General features: G+C 36.7%; 1 protein-coding gene across 1 annotated transcript; it reads right to left on the bottom strand.

Moving 5' to 3' along the window:
* Positions 1-15,291: 15,291 nt before the first annotated feature.
* On the bottom strand, positions 15,292-17,158 carry LOC105644017 (exopolygalacturonase). The gene is made up of 5 exons (XM_089723661.1): positions 16,920-17,158; positions 16,523-16,831; positions 16,147-16,436; positions 15,827-16,043; positions 15,292-15,743 (listed from the first exon to the last, which is right to left on the bottom strand). Exons 1-5 carry the CDS (start codon positions 17,124-17,126, stop codon positions 15,501-15,503), a joined length of 1,266 nt encoding a protein of 421 aa, XP_089579787.1. The 5' UTR covers positions 17,127-17,158; the 3' UTR covers positions 15,292-15,500.
* Between the last annotated feature and the right edge of the window lie 3,044 nt (positions 17,159-20,202).

The following is a 20,202-nucleotide window of genomic DNA, read 5'->3' as shown; positions in this document are numbered from 1 at the left end:
TAAAATTTTTAGTACTAACCAAATGCAGGTACCAATAAAGTACAGTACAGAAAATACAGGCAAAGAAACGTTCACATTTTGGCCCCTAAGGCCCAAAAATTCTCAATTTGGCCCCAAAGGCCCAAAATGCCCAATTTGGCCACAAAGGCCCAGAAGTTCACATTTTGGCCCCTAAGGCCCAAAAATTCTCAATTTGGCCCCAAAGGCCCAAAAATGCCCAATTTGGCCACAAAGGCCCAAAAATTCTCAAATGGGCCCCAAAGGCTCAAAAATGCCCAATTTGGCCACAAAGGCCCAGAAATTCACATTTTGGCCCCTAAGGCCCAAAAATTCTCAATCTGGCCCCAAAGGCCCAAAAATAGCCAAAAGGCGGGTCTTCTGGATACGTCCAATTTTCGCCTTCAAAATTTATTTTTCAGATAACCACCGACTCCCATAAATCATTTTTATGGTTGCCGGTGGGAGGCAACTGTGAATACTCAAATTTTGAGGCTCAAAAAGCCTATTTTCCCGGACTACAAACATTCCGGCCGGACCGGAGGACGTTCAGAAAGTTCACCGAAAGTATGCCAATATGGTACTTGAAACGTCCGAAAAATTACGAGGATCGCAGAACTGGTCCCAGAATATTTTTCGGAGGTACGGAACTCCCGAAAAAGCCTTTGGAACGAAAGGCTAGCAAGTCCGCCGGCCGCGGCGGCCGCCGTCCACGGCAGCAGCTGCCGCCCCGGCCGGCGGCCGCAGTCGCCCTCCCCGACGGCAGCGGCTGCCCTCCAGCCCGGTTTTTCCTACAAAAACAGCCCCGATGCAACTTTTTTACTCACTCAGTCTGTGTTGACGGATGCTCTCTTCTCCCCTACGCTCCTTGCGGTTCTTTTACTGCTTTTCTGCATTTAGTGTAAGCTTTTATTATTCTATTGTTGTGATACTTGGTCACTTAATTAAATTAATTCTAATTAATATTCCCCAAACGAGGAGCTTAATCTGGAATTTTCAAGCTGAAGCTAAGAAGCGGCCGCCAATTAACTCAGGTAATAACGAAACCCTGTCTATTTAATTTCAGCATTTTGTGCATATTCTCTTCTACTCCAATTCTGAATTAAACTGATGCATAAATGCATTCACGTCATCAATTAGGCAAATAAATTGCCTCAATTAAATATGATTAAGCTTAAATGCCCGGTTAATTAATAATCATGGTGTTAAAGCCTAAATCCGATAATATTGGCTAAAATATCTGGTCAATTAATGACTACGGTATAATCGCCTTTATTTCGAACAGTCCGGCTTAAGTCCAATTAATCAATAATTGTGGCTAAATAGCCTTAATCAACAACGTTTCTTTTGGCAATAAATTGCCTATATTGTAATTCAATTGATCACTTTTGGCAAACAAATTGCCTATAAGTAAGATTAACCATCTTTAGCGACAAATCGCTTAAAGCGAAGCTTTGGCAAAAAATGCCTTGAATTAATCAACCATTTTGGCAACAAAAAGCCCAAATATCAATTTTTGGCAATAATTGCCCAATCAATTAATTTTGGCGGCAATCGCCCAATCAACACTTTTGGCAAACAAATTGCCTAAATCAACCCATTTTGGCTAAAAGCCTTCAAATAATCACTCTTGGCAAACCAATAGCCTAAATCACATCAACTTTTGGCAAACAAATTGCCTAAATCATCTTTTTGGCTAAAAGCCTTAAATCAACACTTTTGGCAACAAACGCCTAATCAAATCAATCAATTCTTTGGCAAAATGCCTAAACAAAATGCACGAAGCATACACACACTCATGCATTAAGCATACCCATTCAAAGCCCTTTAAAAAAGGCCTATCGAACTACATCGACTTTGATCTTCCATTCAAACGGAAGTAAGTAGGCACGTTTGGGATTTAACCCTGAGCGGCAAGTCGAAATCATCAAAACACTTTATTAGTCCAATTACATCATTACCTTGCAAAGCATTCACACTTAGGTTAGTTCATCAACATGACATGGTCTCGGGTTCGCAAACTATGCCTTAAACATTAGGATAATTAATCTAGTAATTAGGTTAATTAAAATTGGAGTCAACTTAGGGTTTTTTCCTAGTTTACCCTAAAATAATTAAACAAGGTGGCGACTCACACATTCACGTGCATTTCTGCCCTTATTCATATTCATTATATGCCTATTTTTGGGGGAGGGGTTCACAGCTCCTCAAAATCTGTCATGAAGATCCCCAAACCGGGATATGTCTTTCCTTTGCTTTGAATTTCCCCGGAAGCCTCTGGGGTAAAAAAGATCCTGTTCAGTCCCGGCTCTTTTATCGGAGACTGGACTTCATACTTCCCTTTCTTTCTATTTTCTGAGTACCCCAATCCGCGTCAACCTTGCTGACCATGTGATGATGGCACAGGTTCAAATCTTCCTTGTAAATCTCGGCCTAGCCCCTTACCATATTTCCATTGCATCTTCTTCATCATTTTACGAGAGAAAGGGCTCATCCTGTTGACCGCACTTTTGTCTTCGGTGATTACAGCATCATCAATCACAGCCACCTGAAAACCAGATAAAGGCACAACCGCCTCTAAACCTTCTAGAGCCGCCACATTTAGATCTTCTTGTGCATTAATAGTTACCACATCAGTGCCCCAAGGTACCTTGACTCTTCTGTGTAATGTGGAAGGAATTGCACCCAAAGGATGAAGTCATGGCCTTCCCAGCAGCAGAGTATAATTGGCCAAGATATCCAAAACTACTATGTCCAACTAACTTTCTATCATTCTTGTCGAAATCTTTGCCCTGAAGGTTCCCCTAGCGCTACACATAGTGTTATCATAGGCTTTAACAACCATGTTAGATGGCTCGAGTTTCGACTCTTCGATCTTAAATTTGGACAACATTTTCAGTGGGCATATGCACAATGCCGACCCATTATCAACCATTACATTATGGGTCTCTCTTCCATTGACAGCAACCTAGATGTACAGAGGCTTAAAGTGATTCCTACCTTCAGGAGGGAGATCGGAATCAAAGAAGGTTATCTCACCAATCCTGCGTTGCAGCACATTAATCATATCCACGCTCTGGATTCTTGCAGGAACTCTGACAAATGTCATGGCATCTAATAAAGCTTCTTTATGTTCTTTTGAAGCTATCAATAAATCCCATAGTGAGATGTCAGCTTTAGTTCTCTGTAGCTGACTCAGTACTGAACTTGTTGTTACGCCTCTTGGTGCTCTGTTTTGACTACTTTCACCAACTTCAGTAGCCTTCTTTTGTGCTTTCCCCACTTCATCTTCCTTCTTCTTCTCCTTGGGCTGTTCTTCACCCTTATTTGATGCTTTCTTCCTTGTCCCATCGACAACAACTCCTTTTCCTTTGGCCTGGGAATTATTGTCCGGGTTATACACGCGGCTACTTCGGGTCAAACTCTGAATGCCAACCTCATTTACATCCTCATCGCTGCTATAATACCATTGGTCTACTTGATCAGCCAAACTTCTTTGAATTGCAAGCTGAACCTGCTCATCTTCGCTTTCTGGTACTTCGCCAATCTTAACTGTGATGCTTTTCTCAATTTCAACTTTCACCGGTTTCTGCCCTGCTTCCTCCTCACTGCTACAGTCATCCCAGATGTTCAACATGGCACACATCCTTTCTTCCCATTCGGCTTCTACCAATACCAATTCTTCCGGTAAACCACTCCCAATTGCATTAATTGATCCACCTGCTGAAGGCTTGTGAGGTGGATAATTATACTAGTATTGTGGTAAGGGGTTATTCTATGTGCTCGGCTTATTGCGCTCAGAAGGTTTGGTAATCTTCCCACTGTCTATTAGATTCTGTATATCGTGCCTGAGCTTGAAGCAGTCATCAGTAGAATGACCCTTACACTGGTGATACTCGCAGTCCCGATCCAGAAATCGACCCCGAACAGGCTTAGCTGGATTAACTGGTAATTTGGACAGCACGCTGTTCTTGATGCAGGATCTCATGACTGTGCTTAAAGGTTTGCCCAAATCAGTGAACTCCCTTCTCACCTTCTCGTTAGCAGCTCCAACCATGTTGCTACTCCCCGACTGGTTTGCAGCAGTATTTTCAGCGTTTCTATTTTGATCATTGTAGGAAGACCGGTAGTTACCAAACCCCCGGCTTTTCTTCTTTTCTTCCTTATACAGCTCTTCAATATTCAGGCCAGCCCTTTGCACTAGAGAAAAGGCAGTGAGAGGTTAGGCCAACATCCTCTCCTTGAAGTAAGGCAGCAAGCTCCGACTGAAAATCCTGATCAGCTCTTGGTCCTTAGGCCTTGTCTGGACCATGAACAGTTTTGTCCTCCATCTCCTGTAATAATCCGAGAAGCTTTCATCCTTCTCTTTCCTCAAGCTCTCCAAATCACGAAGGCCAAATTCATCACTGTCATCTGTTTTGAAGTGCCTGAGAAAAGCGGTCTGTAGCTTGACCCAGTCTCTTTGTACTTCCATCTCCAAACTGTCATACCATCTCCGGTAGCTGTTGTGCAGTGTTTGAGGAAATGCCTGTAACACATCTTCCTTGTCATACCGGTTCATTTGGGCAACCCGAATGAACTCAGACAAATGGGACCGCGGCTCATTGTCTCCTTCAAATAAGGTGTGCTTGAAGGTCTTAGCAGAAGTACAGCTTATGGGCTTCAGGATATACTCAGTCACATGGAAATTGGTGACTGGGTCCTTCTCTTTCGCAACAGACATTTTCTCTATCTTATCTTTCAATTCCGCCAACTGCTTAATTAGATCATTCTCAACTGGAGCAACATTACCAGCAGAGGCTTGGTTACCCGAGGTGGGTTCTGGAATCTCCCTTTCCTCAACTATGGGCTGATTACTTGAAGCAGGAGGAACCTGATTCTGGGCCCTCTCTTGGGCAAAAGCAGCGGCTATTATCTCAGTAATAGCCCTTAGCTGGGCCGAAGAGAAACCAGTGTCATTCACATTACCGTCAGCCATCTCAACCAGATTTGAATCAGAAACCGAATCCGACGAACTTGAATGAACCACAGGACTAACCAGAGCAGGCTCGGGGATTGGGGACACTCTGAACAAACGTTGACCAGGACGTCGATGCCAAACTCCCGAAGTGATTTCTCGGGATGGATCAATTCTGACTGATAGATAAAAGGACCTATGTTAAAGTAGGTTCTGCATGTAAGCATGAAGAATAGAAGCACATAGGATGAGGAATGCAGATCTAATGTGCTAATGACCGGTATGGAAATAAGATCTCAGTTTTAACGACTGGACCCAAAATTCGATATGAATAACATGGCAATAATTTATTTCGTACTCTAACATTTCTGGCATTATCTGTTGTCGACCGTCCCTTTTGGATTTTACGGTCGGCTATTTTCTCTCAAATCCCTAATTTTTGCCTTGGCATGAAAGAATTTCCAAGCGGGATATTTCTTATTTTTTTATTTTTGTATCCTTACTTTTTGCCTTGGAGCAGATGGTCCCAAGCAGGATCTTATTTTGATTAGTTACAAATTTTGTAATCTCACGCTTATTTTCAGATAATGCGAGAAATGTGAAAATGCAAAGGAATCGCAACCCCCTTATAACTTCCTTTTCTTTTGGGTATTGATTCACTATAAACAATTACATTATGTTATTCAAAACAAACTTGAGGTCCAGTCTCAAAATCAAGATCAAACGTCCATACCGAGAATTAGCCCTTATAAATGCATGGCTGAAACGAAGAGTATTACGTGGTGCATGAATGTCACAGCAGATGAGCAATTTATAACATATAGGGGAACAGGAGTTGGGAAATGCATGCCTTCCAACCTTATCTCTCCCAAACACGAGTTTCATTGGTATAAATTCCGACATCTATTTCCTAGGATTTGGTCTAATCTCGACAACCAGTAGGGGGTTTTGAGATTGACGATATAAACTCTCGAAAATGAATGCGGCAAAATAACAGCAAACAGAATCAGGTGTTCCTTAGGGGAAGTATCTAAAGCTTTCAACTACATGCATAGGCTTCAGTCCATTGGGCTTACAAGGTCCGGGTCCCATAAGTAGGATTCAGGCTTTTACATGGGCTTACTCCTTTTGACGCACCGTTTAAGGTACTAGGCTTGCGGTTGGTAACATTGCTAACCCTTGGGTGGATGTGCCTAAAACGCAAGGTTTAGGCTAATCCACCTCCGAAATTATCAATGATACTAAGGGATAATTAGGGTAGAAAGTGGTGAGAAGAGAGAAATACAGTATGAATGCAAGAACTTAGAAGAAGAGAAAGAAAGTAAACAAACATGGACGATTAAAGAATTTTCCGCGGCTTTCTAACCGATTTTATTTCAAATTTTTAGAAAAAGTAGGTTTAGAGTTAATTCCTAATTGCAACCATCTAGTTATTTAAAAATAACCGGGGATTAGTGGATGCTTCCCCAGCGGAGTTGCCAATCTATTTTCGTCGACCGCCCCCAAGCGACCCGAAAAACTCATCCTTTTATGTTTTTGATTGGAAAATGTGATTTTTATTATGAATATTGGTGACAAAACACTTTATTGGATACGATGCCGATAAATCGGTCTTATAAAACATTTTAAGTCGCCACCCATTTTTTCGGCAATGGGACCATTTCCAATTTTATTTAAAAATGACTTCATATTAAACCCAATTTTATTTAAGGCCAAATTATTTTGAAGACTGGTTAGGCGCACCAAGGCGATTTTGGGTAAGGGAATTGGGTACGTCGGCCCGTTGGAAGCCGACGCCCGGAAAAACCGGCCTCTTTTAACCTACTATTTCTAATTTATTTTAGTTAGAAAAGCCAAATTATTTATTCAAATCCAACCCGAATAAATCGAACCGAGTTCCTATATGGAAAATTATTTAATCATCTCAAACAAGTTCATTCATTGCATCCATAATCATTCAAACCATTCAAACCATCCAGCCTAAAGCAGTTAAATCAAAATAAATAAAAGACCCGCTCTTGCCTTATGGTTAAAGGTGGGCCACAAACCAAACCTAAAAAAATACATTCTACCCAATTAAAATTTTTAACCCAAAAACTAAAAATCCAAAATCATGCATAATTACATTTTAATATTCTAAACTTGATTAAACTGCAATCTGCCCAATTAAACTACTAAAGCAACAATAAAATAAATAACAATGAATAAGTAAATAAAAATACAAAGGAAAGTTTAAGGGGATTACCTAACCCTCAGGCTGAGGATTGTAAATAGCTTGAACGCCTTAAAGAATGAAGGTTAAGGGGCTCCAGAAGCTTTTTTCCACAAGGTTTTAACACTCACTCTTTTCTCTCTTTCTTTTTCTTCTTTTTTTTTTTTTTTTTTTTTTGATTTTCATTTTAATCTAATTGATGTCTAATGGTTGTTTTTCTTGAAGGGAACTCAGAAGAGTTTTTGGAGAAAAACCTAGCCGCAAGTGTGTGTTTTTTTACGCCCTAAAAATCTTATCCCGAATAAGAGATAAAATGATGTATTTATAGAAGTAGGGCAACAGGGGATAGCTGCGACACACAGCTATCGGGTCCGTCATCTTGTCCCGAATAAGAGATAAAATGATGTATTTATAGAAGTAGGGCAACAGGGGATAGCTGCGTGACGGACTCGGTAGCTGCGTGTCGCAGCTCACTTTCTGGACCGTTGCCACGTACTCAAACAGAATGAAAAGCCGTTATGTCGGCATTCACGGTGACGTCATCTAGATTGGAGTTGCGTGATGCAACCGACAGTGCCGTCACGCATCTAATAGCTGCATGACGCAACTCTTGTGGAATCCAGACACATTTAAATTAGTCTGATTTTAAATCCTTGGATTAAAAGACTTCTGGATAACCGTAACCTTTCATTCCGCATCCTCGTATCCTCGTATCCTCATTGGGTTAGATGGGGGCGTAAAGACACACGTCAACAGAAACTGCCTTACTAGGAACCCTATTAAGTAAATATGTAGCAGTCTTTAATGCATGCATCCATAATGATCAAGGTACAGTACAATTATTTAGCATACTTCTGTGAACCCCTACCCCAAATATCATATCCATGTTATGCATTATGACAAAGGACAGAAATGCACGTGAGTGTGTGAGAGTCGCCACCTTGTTTAATTTTTTTCGGGTAAACTAGGAAAAAACCCTAAGTTGACTCCAATTTTAATTAACCTAATTATTAGATTAATTATCCCAATGTTTAAGGCATGGTCTACGAACCCGAGGTAGATCCCGAGACTATGTCATGCTGATGAACTAACCAAAACAAGGAATGCTTTGCAGGGTAAATGATGTAATTGGACCAATAAAAGGTTTAAGTGATTTCGACTTGCCGCTCAGGGTTAAATCCCAAACGTGCCTACGTACTTTCGTTTGAATGGAAGATCAAAGTCAACGTAGTTCGATAGGCCTCTTTTAGAGGGCTTTGAATGGGGATGCTTTATGCATGAGTGTGTGTATGCTTTGTGCATTTTGTTTAGGCATTCTGCCTAAAAATTGATTTTTAGGCATTTGATGCCAAAAGTGTTGATTTTAATGGCTTTTAGCCAAAAAGATTAATTCAGGCAATTGTTGCCAAAAATTGATAATTGGGCGATTGTCGCCAAAATTGATTGACTTAAGGCAATTTATTTGCCAAAAGCAATTGTTTGAAGGCTTTTAGCCAAAAATTGTGATTTAAGCGATTTGTCGCTAAAAAAAGATCAACTTCACTTATAGACAATTTGTTTGCCAAAAGTGATTATTTGAATTGCAATGTAGGCAATGTATTGCCAAGACAAAAACGTGTTTAATTAAAGCTTATTAGTCTCAATTATTGATTAATTGGACTTAAGCAGGACTGTTCGAAATAAAGGCAATTATACCATAGCCATTTAATTAACTAGGTATTTTAAGCCAATATTGTCGGATTTAGGCTTTAATAACACGATTATTAATTAACCGGGTATTTAAGCTTAATCATATTTGATTGAGGCAGTTTATTTGCCTAATTGATGACATGAATGTGTTTATGCAGTTGTAGAGTTATTAGGAGTAGAAGAGAAATATGCATGAAGTGCTAAAATTAAATGAGCAGAGTTTTGTTTATTTACCTGAGTTAACCGATGACCGCTTTTTAGCTTCAGCTTGAAAAACTCCGGATTAAGCTCCTCGTTTGGGGAATATTAATTTAGAATTAATTTAATTTAAGTGGCCAAATATTAAAGCAAGGAAGCAATAAAAGCTAAATTAAAAATGCAGAAAAGCGGTAAAAGAAAACGCAAGGAGCGTAGGGGAGAAGGAGCGTCCGTCAACACAGACTGAGTGCGTTGAAAGGTCACACCGGGGCTGTATTTATAGGCCAAACGGACTGTTTCGGCGGCTCGGACCGCCGGGTTCGGCGGCTCGGGTCGCCGGATCCCGGCGGTTGGGCCGCCGGAGCCCAGCGGCATGGGCCGCCAGATCTCGGCAGCTGGGCCGCCGGAGCTCGGCGGCCTAAGCCGCCGGATCCCGGCGGGTCCACCAGGGGCCGCAGTGTCCGGTGGCCGCTGCCGGTGAGGGCGGCCGCAGCCGCTGTCGCCGGCAATAGCGGCTACCGCCGCCGTGAAGGGGGGGGGCACCGCCGCCGCAGCGGCCGGCGCACTTTCTAGTTTTACGTTCTGGAGGCTTTTTCGGGAGTTCCGGACCTCCAAAAAATATTCTGGGACCAGTCCCGCGATCCTCGCGACGTCCCGGACGTTTTAAGTACCATATTGGCATACCTCCAGTAAATTTCCAAAATGGCCTCTGGTCCAACCGAACTGTTTGCAGTCCGAGAAAACTAGCTTTTTGAGCCTCAAAATTTGAGTATTCACAGTTTCTAACTATTTCCATAAGAGTACGATTCCGCCTTTCAGCTACACCATTCTGTTGAGGTGTGCCTGGCATTGTGTATTGCGCACAAATGCCATGACTTTCAAGAAACTTTGCAAATGGACCTGGACATTGTCCATTTTCATTAAATTTACCATAATATTCACCACCTCTATCAGATCTCACCACTTTTTCTATTTAATTGCCTTTCTACCTCATTAATGAATATCTCTCCACTGATTGAGTCTTTTCATGCAGTAAATATACATAACCGTACCGTGAGAAATCATCAATAAAGGTAATAAAATATTTTTCACCACCACAAGAGGGAACATCAAAAGGGCCACATATATCAGTGTGTATAAGTCCAAGCAATTCACTGCTTCTTGTGGCTGGATTCTTTAATGTGTGCTTAGTTTACTTACCTTTAATGCAATCTATACACACATCCCAGTCAGAGAAGTCCAACTGAGGTAAAATTTCACATTTCACTGACCTCAAAATCCTTTCTTTGGATATGTGACCTAACCTTTGATGCCACAAGAAAGTAGAACATTCATTATGTGCACTACATTTATTACCTATATTGTGTTCAACATTAAACAGGGATTCAATAAATTCAGAATTAAGATTAAAACGATACAAACCATCAATCAAAGTACCAGAACCATAATAGTACTTATGTTTGTATAATGAAAAAACACCATTACAAATCTTAAACCTGAAACCAACATTATCCAACCTCCCTACAGAAACTAGATTTCTATCACATTCAGAAACATAGAGAGACTTTTCAAGATCCAAATAACAACCAGTGTCTAGGATCAATCTATATGTCCCAATTCCTTCTATTCGTGCCTTCATTCTGTTTCCCATGAATAGGAACTTTTCAGTTTCGTTTATGGGTTGGATCGAAAGAAATCCCTGTATAATATGAGAAACATGAGTAGTTGCACCAAAATCTAGCCACCAGGTATTATTAGGCACTTCAATAAGATTTGAATCAAAACATACTGAAATATAAAGTATACCTTTCTTTCAAACCAAATCTTCCTTTTAGGACAGTCCTTCTTGAAGTGACCATTCTTCCTACAGAAGTAGCACTTCAATTCCTTATGGATTTGGCCCTAATTAACCTTCATTGGGGCACTGTCCCTTTTCTTGCCTTTCTTCCCTGATTTGTTGTTGCTGCTACTAGCTCCATTATGAAATATGAGATTAACGGTGTGTTCCTTCAATTTCTTTAATCTCCTTTCCTCTTGTATCAACATGGCCTTGATTTCCTGAATGTTCCATTTTTCCTTAAGGGTGTTGTAATTCACCTGGAATTGACCAAACTCAAGAGGAAGTGAGTTAATAATAAATTGAACTAAAAAAGGATTCACTCACATCCATTCCCATTGATTTCAGTTTGGCTGCCAAATTCTGCATGCCAGTCACATGATCATGAATGGATTGTGACCAGTCAAACGTCTTGGTCGTCAGCTCACTCATCAAGGATCCTACGATGGACGTGTTAGCTATGTCCTATTGGGAGTATTCCTTAATTTTCAGCATGTACTCTCTTGCATTGTTTGTTCTGGGCATTGATGGCTTAACATTTTCAGCCATTGTCATCCTCATTAAGTTCAAACTTAGCCTGTTAGACTGCTCCCAAGCCTCATAATGAGACTTGTCAGCTTCAATGCTGGTCTCTGTAATGGCTACTAGCTTTTCAGAGACTAATGCCATATCCAGGTCCAGAACTCCTAACTGATAATGGATTTGTTTAGACCAATCAGCATAGTTCAATCCATTGAACTTAATCAACACAGTGCCCATAGCAAACATGTTAAAGAAAGCTTCATCCATTACACATATACTCATACGTTAATGCTTTGAGTAATTATAAAATGGATTCAAACAAATAGCAACTTTAATTATGCATTTAGATTCACCTTTGGGTAATATTTAAATGCATAGCTTTAATCAATAATGATGCCAAGAAGAAAAATACTTTAATAGACTTTCATTATGGAGCAACTTGCGAGCCTTTATGCAAGTCATAGAGAAGCACGCCTGTGCTTCTCTCTGGAAGTCCATAGCATGCCCGTGCTCATTGCAGCACGCCCGTGCTTCTTTCTGGAAACCAGTTACCTTTTTTTTTAATACCATTCAACTATTCAATAATACTCCATACAATATGTATGTTATCTTTGGATATACTTCCATATTAATTAGTACAATGATAAGTCTCTTTAATGCCATTGATTATAATTAATGGTCTACTTTTGGGTAACCTAACAAATTATAATCAATGATCTCAATTGTTCAATTTTAACTTTCATATCATTTAAGGCATTACACAAACATGAACAATTGAAAATTGCATAATCAATGTCTAAAACAATCCAAACAAGGCCACTTTGGTGACCAACAAGTTTTCCATTCATTAAACATTGATTTATGCAAAACTTTTATGAGATTAAATTAAGATCTTAAAACTTTAACGACATAACCCAATAATATGTCAAAACCATCCTCTATAAATAATAGCATAATAATTTATAGAGCATAAAGAAAACAAACAGTTTTCAAATTTCTATAATTTTGGCTTCGTTCAATCTTCACAATCCGAAATTAATTTTCCATAAATTAAGCCAAACAAAACGCTATCAAACAAATATAGAACAAGTACAGGCTCTGATACCACATGTTGAATTAATCTTTAATATAGCCCAGATCTATTGTTCATAGAATTTGTTTGATAGAAATAGATAATAATCGAAAGCGTACCTTGATCCATAACAGCAGATCTATGTTATGGGTTATCTCGTTGTGGCAATTCGATTCTCACCATAATAGCAAATCTATGTTTCTTCCTCTGGCCTTTTGTCCATATGTTTTCTCTCAATGGTCAGAGAATAATCAACAGCTACGGGAGTTTCTTTTATGAGCTCTCTCAAATAAGCTATCACCGTATGTGTTTGAGGCAGCCGTCACACTCTCTATTTTGTTTTCTTTTCTGTGTTTCACCCTAAGCTGTCGATTCCTTTTACTTTTAGAAGGCAGAGGAAGGGTATTAAAATCCTAACTGGCTCTTATCCATTAAACCCAATAACCATCATCTTGGGCTACCTTAATTAGAACCAGCCCTTTAATCACATGGGCCACATATAGATTATTAAATAATGTAACAATTATATCTAATTACTAAATCAGAACACTAATGATGAACGAATATTAATTAAACTAATAATCATACATTGAAAGGTTAAGTCAAACCACTTTAACTTTCCAAATATTTGGGTAGTCATGACATATTGCTAGATAATGTACTTGAGCTTCAGATATTAATTAATTAATTTAATTTATATTTGTTGCCAACATATTTGGAACCTAATAGGTCACACATATATGAATGGATATGAGAGAATGAAAACGAGAAATTGAATCAAATATGATTTGATTACAAATAAGTTTTGGGACATTAAGGACAAAATTGTAAGTTATATTTCATTACAATTTTACCTAAATTATTAAGTATTGACTCAATTGATTTATGTCTAAAATAAATTTTAGATTAAATAAACCTAATATTTTAATTATGATTTATTTATTTAAATAGTTAAATAATATAATTTTGGTGAATTAAAGAAAAGTTACATAGTGGCAATTAGTTGTGGCCTTGTTGGTTGTCCTGGTCATACAGAGAGCGAGAGTCTCAACTTCCAATTCTTTCAACTGCAAGAGTTTTCACCAATTTGGTGAATAAAAGGGATTGCGCTTTATTGTATAACCCACAATGTTCTTTCAACTCGTTGAACATCATAATGAGTTTTTTAAAAAAAAAATACTACACACATGCATATATACGTTTTCTAAACAACTTTGTTATCAGTAAATATACATAAAAGTAACTATTCTACACAACACTATATATATTCATTTAAATGTGACACCATACAACATTACATTCATCTAAATATGAGATGCCTATATGCAGTGATAGAACTGGGATTTTTTAGGAGGTAAAAATACATTTATCATTTCATACTATGAAGAAGAAATAAACTTAGCTATAAGTAGACGTTTTTAAGTTGTGGCATGAGGCAGTTCATGCTAGTTATTTTTGTTGCATTTCATGCATTTGTAATTTGTATTTCAAAAGTCAAAATGAATGGGGGTAATATTAAATTCATATATACGATTTGATCTTAACGTATTATTATGGAAAATACTTAATATGTTGTAAAACTACATAAAGTGATAATTTACTATCTATACTACGTATAAAAGTGGGAATGAGAGTGAATAATGGGATTACTTATAATAATTTTAATGAAATTTTAGAAATCCTAAAATATCATTTTAGATATTTGATAATAATTTTAGCTTACTAAATAACATGAGTTTTTAATAATTGATAAATTATGATATCAAATTATTAATCAATTGACTTTTTTTAATCATTTTTTATTAACTGATGTAAAAAGTTTACATTCGATTAAATCTCGGCTACATTAAATTATTTCACAATTTCAAAAAAATTTAATAACTAAATCAATCAACAATCATATTTATCTTTAATGGTGTCCATGAGTATTTGTTTAAACTTTAATTTCTACAGTACATTAATTATTTATTGTATTCTAATACAGAAGTATGTCCCTAACTTTTTCTTCTAAAATTTGTGTAAACTAAATTATTATATAAAACAATATAAATATTCCAAATATACAAGAAAAAACAATGAAACAATAACTTAAGAATTTTTAATATCGAAATAAATTTATTTTCTCAAATATGTAATGTGATTAGATATTTCATATAACACATGATATTGTTTTCAAAAAGAAAAACAGTGTGAATATATTATTTTTTCATAAATATATGCGATAATGAGACATTTGAAAATTTCATATCTTATTTTATAAATTTGTTTTTTAAAAATCTGATTCTATTTTTATTATAATTTAAAATATTTTATTTAGAATAGAGATAAAAAAAAAGTATATTTTTTTGTAACAAATTTTCAAATAGAATGAATATACACAGTTAAGTCTTTCAAAATTTTTAATTTTTTACCTTTAAAATTTATTTTTAAATAAAATGAACATATCTGTATGTAGGATAAAAGACAGTTAAAAATTTTAATTTTAAAAATATATGTAATATTTTATTCTTATATCTGTGTATCTATAAATAGTGAAACATATTTATTAGGTGACATTATAGCGATAATGAATTTTAGATAAAAGACGATATGAATTAAGCTGAAATGTGCGTGTGTATAGACACTACTGTTTTATTAATTAATCGTTATATTCACATTAATCTTATATGAAATTTTATTTCAACATCATAAAAATTTAAATAATATAAGATAAAAATTATAATCAATATTTGATATTAAAAAATAAAAAAGAGTATAAATAATAAGTAAAAAAGGACATAAAAAATTGAATGAGTACGAATAACGAGTGTAGTCAACGTGCAACGCATGTCATAAAAAGACTAATCATAAAAAAGAATTACACTGCAATTAGCAGCATGCAAAAATCTTGCAATTAAGTAGGCCACAGAGTGACGTAAAATAAGCCTCAAATTTGTTGCTTACACGTAAAATGATTTTCTAAGCTCAAAATTGAAAGGTAAAAAGCAAGCAAAAACAATCCAAATATATATACGCATTAAGTGCAAGTAATTGCTGGATTTTGTTTGCCGCCACAGGTCACTTTGGCATTGGAACATGAAGCAGATTCAGTTGAAGGTTTATCGCCTATGTAGGTCAAATCTATATCAGAAAGTTCTACTCCTTCACAAGGAAATGATGAGCTACATTGTAAATCGACTGCTACAGCTGAAACTGACGTGCCCTTAATGTTTCTGAAATGCACATCACTAACCTTCACCTTAGAATTAGATGGTTGCGCCTGCATAATATTACACAACACTTTAAATAAACGTTGTCATAAGAATTCATCTTTTTATTGATAGGATTCCCTGAATTAATTACCTCCTTATCTTCGATACCATATTTCTGATCTATGATAATCGGGTTCTTTACATCGTTCATGATAATATCCTGGTAAACGATGCCAAAAGCATTGCTGGGACCTGAATCGGAATATGTTTTGATTCTAGCACCGTTTGTAGTCTTTGAAAATGTGCAGTTAATCACAGTAATCCCGTTCACATCGTCCTCATTAGGATATTTGCCAAGGCTTCCGACACTAGACCACAATGACGAAAAAAGAAATTGAAAATTTCATAATATTATTCTTAAAAATTGGAAGTACCCAAGAATAGAAAAGATTTAAAGAAAAAGTTAATTACCTGATGCCATGTCCCGGGCCACAAGTAACTTTGGAAACTGTAAGGTTTGTGGTTCCATCTCCGATTGAGACGCAATCATCACCAGTTCCAATCATACTGTCAGTGAGACTGATAGAACTAGAACCGCTTATATGTATGCCATCGGTGTTCGGACTCTCGTCTGGAGCCGTTATGGTGAGATGGTGGAAGGCAACATTCTGACATTTTACAACGTGGTAGTGGAAGAACATGCTATTGAGGGAGGTGATCTTAGAAACTTCTGAATTGGTCACTTTATGGAACCTAAGCGACTAAAACGATATCCCAAAAAATCAAAAAATCATTTCAATACTATATAATTAAAAACAACAACACAATTGATTAATTAGATGCTTACAGCAGGAAGCTTCTGGCAATCCTCGTTTGATTTGCAGTCATTGTATTGCCAAACAACGGGTCCTTGGCCGTCGAAAGTTCCTTTACCGGTCAAAGTTAAACCGTCGATAGATTCGAAGGTCATCCATTCTGGTGAAGTATATTCGCTGAGATCAGTGCTGGCCTTTACATACCCTTGCACCTCAAAAATCACAGGCCCTGCGCACGGCCCTTGAAATACTGTAGGGCCTGTTAAAAATGTTCCATCTGGAATAACAACTTTTGCAGGAGCAGTGGATTCGCAAGCTGCCTTCCACGTTTGTATTAATGGCTACATCACATTTCCATCGTTAGTGCTTAATATAAGATATGGCTACATTGAAAACCCTGTTAGAGTTTAAAGTTCTGATATGTCTTACCATTGCATTGTTCGTTTTATCGTCTGCCTTAGCACCATGTTCTGTGACGTCAAAAACTGTAACTGCAGCACCGCTCGTTCCTCCAAGGGCACGGCGATTACGGAGACCCACAGCGGTGTGGCTGAGTGCACCATTGGCCAGACAAGAAAACAAAGCTAAGACTAGCACAGCTATAGCCTTAACCTTGAATGATCCTGTGCTGGCCATGGTGACTTAAGTATCCAGACAATTACTTTTATTTGTTGCTAATGTTTACAAAATCTCATGAATTTATACCTCCTTTGAATCTATCTATAGTAATCTAAAAGAAAATAGACTTAGTCCTACTCCTTTTCCTTCGATGCATTGTTTAAATTTAGCGCTACTATTTAGTCGATCATACATGGAAAATCCATGTCATTTCTCCTCCTTGGCTACCAGCCACCTCCTTATTAATCGGAAAGAAATGAAAGGTTGAACCACTCCCAATACAAGGCCAAAATTATACATGGGTTCTATTCTTATGAGTCTAAGTCAAGAGCATATTTTGGCTAAGCACAATGAAAATATTACATTTCATCTTCCTACATCAATATACATATAACATGTATGTACACACGCAACCAAGCTAATAAAAATAACGAGGTGGTGGTATAGCCGGTGCTCGCACTGCTAGCATTGATTTGTCGGTACGATATTCCGCAATTATGAAATCACCATACGTGAAGGCTGCCTCGCGGTCAATAGTTTTCTTGCCACTATAATGATTTTGCGAATTAGCAAGCTAATTAATATGATGGTTATGAGGCCTCGGCTTTCTGCTTTTACTGCAGTCATTAAATAATGTGAATGCTTCTATTCCAATTTTTTTTTTATGTTGCTTCAAAAAGCCATGTTCACCAAATTTCTACACCTCTCCCTGCTTACGTAAGGCCATAGAGGCATAACCCATTTTATAGAATTAGAGCTTGTGATTCCTTTTCTTTTTTGTCTGATGCATTTTCGGTGGCCACTTCTAGGAAGCTGCAAGTTTAAATTCGTATCTATCTTGAAAGGATGAGCATCACGATGTGTGTTGTTAAGTTAGAACTGCTCAATATTTCAAATACACAAGAAAAAACCGTGAAAAAATAATTTAAGAATTTTTAATACCAACATAAACTTATTTTCTCAAAGATGTAATTTGATTGGATATTTAATATGACATGGATATTTCATATAACACATGATATTGTTTTCAAAAAGAAAAACAGTGTGAATATATTATTTTTTCATAAATATATATGATAATGAGACTTTTGAAAATTTTATGAATTTATTTTTTAAAATATTTTATTTAGGAGAAGAGATAAAAAAAGAAAAAGGTATATTTTTTTGTAACAAATTTTCAAATAGAATGAATATACACAATTAAGTCTTTCAAAATTTTTAAATTTTTATCTTTAAAATTTATTTTTAAATAAAATGAACATATCTGTGTGTAGGATAAAGGACAGTTAAAAATTTTAATTTTAAAAATATATGTAATATTTTATTCTTATATATGTGTATCTATAAATAATGAAGCATAGTTATTAGGTGACATTATAGAATTAGAGCTTGTGATTCCTTTTCTTTTTTGTCTGATGCACTTTCGGTGGCCACTTCCAGGAAGCTGCAAGTTTAAATTCGTATCTATCTTGAAAGGATGAGCATCTCATTGTGTGTGGTTAAGTTAGAACTGCTCAAACTTAATTATTCACTTTTAAATTTTGTGCTTTGACTAGAAAGCAAAATGTGGATCCATAAGGATAACAAAATTTTTAGTAGAGTATTTGGCAGTTGGCACTTGATATAAACTCCAAGGTTTTCTCCAAGACATAGTGTCTCCAGGCTAAAACAGAGTACTCTGATACTTTTGAATTAATTAACAAAGAGGGAGGTGACTTGAAAAATAAAAGAATTTAGAGTGTAAATTTTAAATTGAGAGTTATAATAGAATTAAAAAGTATCGAAATGACTAAAATTGTTTCTATAAATTATTTCTTCTCATAGAAAAAAAGAAAAAAAAATTCTTAACTATAACCTCTGTGGGATAGGAACTTGTGTAACATTGTTATATGCTAACATTATTTTTAAGAATTCTCCATGTGACCAAATGCTTAATCATATTGTTTCAACATAATAAAACCTATGAAGTATGAATAACTAGAGAATATCAATTTGGTGACTAAAATGATTCAAGGTTTTTCTCATGCTTGAGTTTTCACGAAATTAGTGAATGTTATTTGAGGTAGAATGATATCATTTCATCTCATTTGTCTTCATTAAGTTATCTCAGTTTGACAATAATCATATTACCATAAATTGTCCTTTCACTCGCACAATCTATCTATCTATACTATATATAAAAGTGGGAATGAGAGGGAATTGAAACACCCCGTAATTTTATTTTCAAAACTTTTGAATTTTTTTATTAAATGAAAAATCAAATATTTTGACTGTATAGGTTGCTAATACCATATAATTTCGATCCGAACCCAAGTTTACGGGGTTGGGCTTAACCCCAAAAGAAAATATTAGAACTTTTAGTTAGAAAAAGTCTAAACTTCTTAAAAATTAATGTTGAATCACTCAAAATAACCATAAAAATTATATTTACTACTTGACTTGATGATCTTAAACTCTAATATTATTATAATGCAACTATTGGTGAATAAATTGAAGAAAGGTATAAAATTTGATTAAATCAATTAAATAAATTGACCAGTAAGAATAAAATGAGAATATACAGTAAATATTTAATCATTGTTAAACCAGAACCGTAAATCGGCTTAAAATTTCTGAAAACCAAGTGAAGAACTCAAAAACGAAATAAAAATCGAGTTGAATTGCTAATTTGGATCAAACCGGTTCGAATCGAATCGGAATGATCAAGAAGCCCCTAGAATAATGATCATTGGCCCCATTTTTATCTCCTCTCTCTCATTCCTCTCCTGCCTCGCGCGACACCCCCCTCCCTCGTTGCATTATGTTTCCGACCATCGCCTGACGAGAGCAAGGTGGCGGTCAACCCTCCTAGAGCCGGTAGTCCCTTCACCAGTCACACAGAACGAGCTTCAATCGTCGTGAATTGGTACAGCTTCCGTCGACAGCACCCTCTCCTTCAATTTTCCGGTGAAATCTCACCGTTTCGTCGATCTCAAATGCCAGGAAGGGTCCCAATCGACTCCTACTCACCTTCAAAACGTTTCCCCTCTATTAACTTTGAAGATGGAGATCGTATGGTGGAAGTGCCATTGAAGGTGATGGTGGAGCGGCTGTC

Source organism: Jatropha curcas, chromosome 7 (assembly GCF_041381405.1).
Source record: "Jatropha curcas cultivar XTBG-Jc1 chromosome 7, XTBG_Jcur_1.0, whole genome shotgun sequence".
Lineage (NCBI taxonomy): Eukaryota > Viridiplantae > Streptophyta > Magnoliopsida > Malpighiales > Euphorbiaceae > Jatropha > Jatropha curcas.
This window is presented reverse-complemented; position numbering and strand designations above follow the sequence as displayed.